The sequence below is a fragment of the Alligator sinensis genome, unplaced genomic scaffold, assembly GCF_000455745.1.
Source record: "Alligator sinensis unplaced genomic scaffold, ASM45574v1 scaffold117_1, whole genome shotgun sequence".
NCBI lineage: Eukaryota > Metazoa > Chordata > Crocodylia > Alligatoridae > Alligator > Alligator sinensis.
In genome coordinates, this window is record NW_005841855.1 from 5,281,139 (window position 1) to 5,287,141 (window position 6,003).

General features: G+C 37.6%; 1 protein-coding gene across 1 annotated transcript in view; it reads right to left on the reverse strand.

Moving 5' to 3' along the window:
* Nucleotides 1-456: 456 nt before the first annotated feature.
* The window catches only part of B4GALT6 (beta-1,4-galactosyltransferase 6), a 48,309-nt gene continuing 42,762 nt past the window's right edge, over nucleotides 457-6,003 (reverse strand). Inside the window, exon 9 of the mRNA XM_014524165.2 lies at nucleotides 457-4,286. Coding sequence (XP_014379651.1) covers nucleotides 4,139-4,286 — 148 coding nt within the window. The 3' untranslated portion in view covers nucleotides 457-4,138. The remainder of the gene's footprint in view (nucleotides 4,287-6,003) is intronic.

Below are 6,003 nucleotides of genomic sequence, written 5' to 3' on the forward strand. Positions count from 1 at the left end.
GGAGTATTACATGATTATATTACATTCCCAACACTTCAACAAAAGTAATTTGTTAATTTATGAACAGTTTAATAATACACAGGTTCTGCATTATAATAGGAGTTAGACACCAGAAGTCAGGGTCAGGGGCTAGTATGCTCTACCTTGTACAGAATTAACAGTCTCAACCATAAAGAACTTATTGAATGTCACCATAAAATTAAGAAGCTTCATTTCAGGTATTTTTTTGTATTGAAAAATAGAATAGAACAAAAACAGGCCTTAACATGTTCCTGAAATGTATTAACATTTTTATTTGGAAAGGGTTTCTACTAGTGTCAAAAGTTTATTTGATGCATCCCATCAGCACTAAGGAATCATTACAGGGATCACACTGTACCAAAAAATAGGAAAAAAACCAAAACATGAGACTAATCCTGCCCAAATACAGGGTCTGAAAAAGACAAGACCACCACATGATATTTAGAACATTATATTTCATAAAAGACAATGATAAAAAAGTACAAACATTTTCATGAACAAAACAAAATTTTTAAGTATGATAGTACACAGGAAATTCCCAGCATTTGTTTCAGTGCATTTTTCAGTAAGCCTGTCTCAGACACCTCTACAAATTAAATAATCTTAAGTACACTTCCTCTTGCTGATATGCAATGTGTCCTTTAATTTTTTTTTTAATAACTGGCTTGCTTTAATTTACAAGACTAGTATTTTATATTAACCAGAAGAATATAAAAATAGACCTGAAAGATTTAAGGACAAATATTTTGCATTCATTTCTTGTTAGAGCTTTTATTTCAAAAAAGGATTATTATATTGTATATTTTTCTATTTTAATTTAAAATATGGCAAGTGGGAAAAAGTTTTTAATGAACAATGTCTTTTAGCATACTGACTGAATTTTTTTTTTTTTTTTTTTTTTTACACACCACCAGTTTTTTTGTTGCATTTTTACTTCTTACTTTGCAAGATCCTCTCAGAATCTTATACCTTTCCTCTCATATTAGTCCATCAAAGAGAGGAGGACATGCATTTGATTTGTTGTTTGTCAGGAACTGAAGAGCCAGTACATTTGACTTCTCTATGTTTTACTGTAAATCTGAAAATATCAAAGGAATATGCATGACTGAGCTCTGCACTTCCATTTCTTTTGTTTGAAGGCACCGTGTATGTTAAAGTCTGCAACAGAACAGTAGAATTCAGATAGGTAGTTATACTTACTATGTTTGTTTACCATCAATAAGATGAGAGCTTTTTAAGATTTCCTGACAGTGACATTAAAAAGATACCTGAAGAATGTTGGTAAACCTCTTTCAAAGTTTAATGTGTGTTAGTTTTGGGCATAAAAAGTTGATATAAGTTCAAGTTAAGTTACAATTATGCCTTTAGACCCCTTTAAATACAATTTCAACTGCATTACATTTTCCTAAAATCATTCATAATTAATCAACTCAATCTAACCTCATAATGTTTCATGTCTTCAGCTGAAGCATATTCACATGTATTTTTATTTTTTTTAAATGCACTAGGAGAATTTTTAAAAAAATTGCACATTCATTTCACAGGATGCCTTCCCACATATGGGTGTGTCAATAAATGCATGCTTCAGAAACAAGGCACAAACCTATACTACCAAAAATGCATCATAATGAAAGGGTGCTAAATTGTGGGTACTGAAGCCAGAAAATACTTCAAAATAAGGAGTCAGGCATTCAAAAATTATTCCTGTTAGCAATCCTGTAGGAAATACGTTTTGCTGATGTGACATAGGCAAACAAGACAATTTTTTCTTTGAGAATATAGATGCTTATACGATATACTAGTTACTTAATTCACAACTATCCATGTGCCCCTCAAAATATTCTATATACTGTTATAGAAAAATATATCAAGAGGTAATAAAAGCACTCAAGCATGCATACTTTAAGTGTGTTGTGTTCAACTGTTTTCACGTATGTTGTCATTGCTATAGTACATGATGATGACTAGTAAATTTCAAGATCATTCCAACACAATCACGCCTACAGCTTGTTCTCAGCTACATCAAATCAAATCCCTACATTTCAGCAAATAATTTGGAATGTCTCTAAGTGTGCTCATAGCTTTCATTAACAAATGGCTAAGAGAGAAACCTGCCACTGGGACTGCCACAAAAGAAAAGATGGTAATGGTGAACTGATCCCGTGAGGTTCTGCACCACACCATCTGTGATTGTAATTCAGGAAGCAAATGTGTATACACAGATTAGTATTTCTTTTTAGGACTCCTATAGAACACCATACTGATATAGAGTTTATTTTATATAAATGTTTTTCATTCTTCAGGGGAGTGGCAGTCTTTGGTTCCTAAAAAACAAAATGGCTGAGAGAGTCAGAGTAACTTAGTAGACCTTGCTTGGTAGCTAACTAATCCATTTTGAATTAAAATAGAAATTAATACACAATAGGAATTTAGGATAAAGAAATTCCTAGGTAAATATAGTGCTTCTGAAAGGTATGCCCTTTGGTAGCATAACATTACAGGCAAACCCAGAACAAAGATATCTAACATTATTAAAAAAAACAAACAAGAAAGAACCCTACAATAGGCCTCATACACTTAACACTGCAAAAAAAGAGAATTACAGAACATGGTGCTCAACCTCCGGCCTGCGGGACCATATCATCCAGCCCATGTGACTCCCCCCACGTCTGGAAATTTGGCAACAGGGGAGCAGTGGCAGCATTAATTGCCAAGACTCCAGAACTGGTCCATGGCCAGATTCAATGGATAGCGTAGGGCTGAGCCAGTGCACTGAATTACACCAAGGACTGCCCCTGCACACCAACTCACCCCACCATCTGGCTGAGCATCATCAATGCGAAATCTATACTTGGCAGAGCTGAGCACCCTCAACCGTGCTGGGTTAAAGATACCTAATACAATGTGAGAAGTGCTCAGCACTTCACAGAATTATGCTCTTAAACAATAAATTATTTAATATACTATTCAAGGATTTTTTCAAAAGTAGCAGGCTCTGGCTTTACTCTGGTCCCAGTGACCTCATCATAGCCAGTGCAATAGGGACAGGCTAATACTGTCTAATTTTGAAAAATCTCACCCTTTATGCACTACGAATGTATTTTATTAGTTTAAAATGTCACTTTAATATTTGTCTTCTAATGAAGATACATTTTTGGTTCTTCTGATTCTGGAGGAATAAGTCTTATTCACTAGATTTAAAAAAAAAAAAAAAAAAAAAAAGGACACTACCAAAATACATATACACCAGAATACATTGTTTTAGGCATTAATATCCCTGACATTGACACTAGTGGCACACGTGGAGACTTAAAGTAAAAGTTCCTGTATATCATGATATGCAACAACCTTAAGATTTGTTCATAATATACATGCAATATGCATAAAATCTTATTTAGATGGCAAGCAGGGAATCATAAGATTTTACTAGCAATTAGTAAATAAGAGCTGTTTTTTCTAGTAAGTTTACATAAGAAGTTTGATTCTTCTATATAGATATGCAGGAGGCCTAAAGCTCAAAACTAGTATAACAGTTTACAGTCATAGCTGGCCATCAATTGGTAAGTCCTTCATTTCACACAAGGTATAACCTTTGTCTAAACATACTTACATTTACACTTGTTCTTTCATGCTAATGAAAACATTCCTACTGAATTTGAACAAGAACACAACCAAGTACATACCGAAGCAGAAAATATTACCATATTTACAAGCAATGTAAGCACATTAATTTACATCACATATTTACAAAACACATTTTTAAAAAGGAAACAAGCATTCAGTTAAATTACATTTGTTGTATAAAAATTACTTGGAAGAGGAGGCTCTTTCAACTTCCAAACACGTTACAGATCTGTTTTCTGCAGTACATGTAGTACGAGTAGTTAAGATACGGAGCATGGTGCAACTAGGCTTCAATATTTAGTAGTCCCATGCTGTAAACATTTGAGTAGTAGCTGCTGGCCTTCTTTTTTGCAGAACTATTGTTTAACTCTCCTCCCAACTATCCATCAGCCAAAGTTCAGAAAGACCTCATGTGAGGTCTTTGTAATAGTGTCTTTGTATTTTCCAGTGTTATACATTTACTCCCATAGCAATGTTTGCTACTCTGCTTCCATCAATAGTCTCTAACCGGAGCAAGTTCTGGTAAGAGATTTACAGTTATATTTTTATATAATCTACTAACAAGTATTTTGGGAGTATATACTAAATTGTTCAGCCCATCAATGTACTGGCGTTCTCTGGAATATCTTAGGAGTTTATACCTGTAGAAAGAGATAAAGGGAGAGAATACAGAAAAGGTTTTTGAAAAGAAACACTCAAAATGGTTTTGCACCATTGAAATTAAATGCAAGTCATGTACTTGTCAAGTCACTCTTTTCATTGTTTGTAAACATTTATGATCTCATTCTGGGAGCATCTGGAATTTGTCAAATGAGCTATAAGCTTTATTTTATTTTAATTTTTACACATTAGATAATTAGTCTCCAACCTTTAAGTAGGAAATCACCTTTTGCATTTAAAAGCAACTCAAGATCTACCGTGCGTGCTGCCACCCCCTCCCCAGCAGGTAAGTCTGTGTGGAGGGAAGGAAGGGGGTAGATTGAGGCAGAGGGAAAAAAAATTATTTGGTGGTGCGCCTCCTCAGCAGGTAAGTCCCACCTGGCCGGGGCCCCACTCAACTTACCCTTTTCTCCTGCCTCTGCGACACTGTCCCTTGCCATGGATCCTTGATCTAGCCCTCGCCCCTTCCCTTCCCTTCCCTTCCCCATGGATTGACCTGCTGGGCTGGGGTATGCGAACGCGTGCATGCACACAGGCACTCAGCCCCTACCCGAGCCTCGGATTGGCTCCAAAAGGCTCCGAGATCTACTGGTGGATCAAAATCCACTGGTTGGTGACCACTGTATTAGATGGTTGTTCAAGTAAATTTCATATTCCTAGGAACAAACTACATTAAGATTAACTGCATCAGCATCATGATTGTGATTATCAGCATCATAATTGTGACGAGTGCTTCTGACCTCTAATTATTACACTAAACTAATTTTTAAAAGATTCTAGTTTCTTCACATTTTTCCCTTAACCGACTCAGAGCATTTGTATACATGCTTGCGCCTCAGCACCAGGTGCTTTTAAAAGCACCCAGTACTGTGTCACATGCATTCATATAAATAAATAGCAAAATGCATGTCAGCCCTGAGAAAATGGTGGCAGCATGCTTTTGAACTGAAACGCATCAAAGGCTTTTAAGTTCAAAAATGCACCACCGCCATTTTCTCATCACTGACATGCATTTTGCCATTTATACAAACGCATGTGATGCAGCACCAGACACATCAGCTCATGTGCAGAGCAGACTCAATTAATTGCCAGATCTCCGGTATGTCAGAGCAGACAAATGTATGTATATAAATGCCCTCAGAGTTAAGGTTGTCCAGAGTTAAGATTATTCACGTGCCTGCACTGTGCATTCCCATATTTCAAAGGTTACCATAGTTACTTGACTCTAAGATGAGGTTCCCCCCACCCCCCCAATCAGCATGGGAGGAAAAGCCTCTTGTCTTAGATTCAAATACAAAGTTGGGGCAGGGGGGCAGGCAGCTGCTGCAGCTTTGACTGCCCTGGAGCCTGGGTCGTGGTCAGAGTCAGACCCACCACAACTGCCTGCCCCCATCTGCTTGCCCTCTGCAGCTTCTGTTCCTCTTCTTGCCCCCAATCTGTTCACCCACCTTACTGTCAGGCACAGTTCAGCTCTAGCCCAGGCTGGGTTCCCTCCCAGACATGAAATGCATAGAACTCTGGCTCCTGCCTGGCCAATCAGCAGCACCAATGCTAGTGTGTGGTACAGCAGTGGCTGTGCTTCCATGTGCTGCACTCCAACCAGGGAATAGAGCCCAAGTAATGTCTGACAGTAGGGGGTGGGCAGGGAAGAGGCAGAGGTTGGGGAGTTGTGGAGCGGGGGTCGGGGGGAAAGGGGGA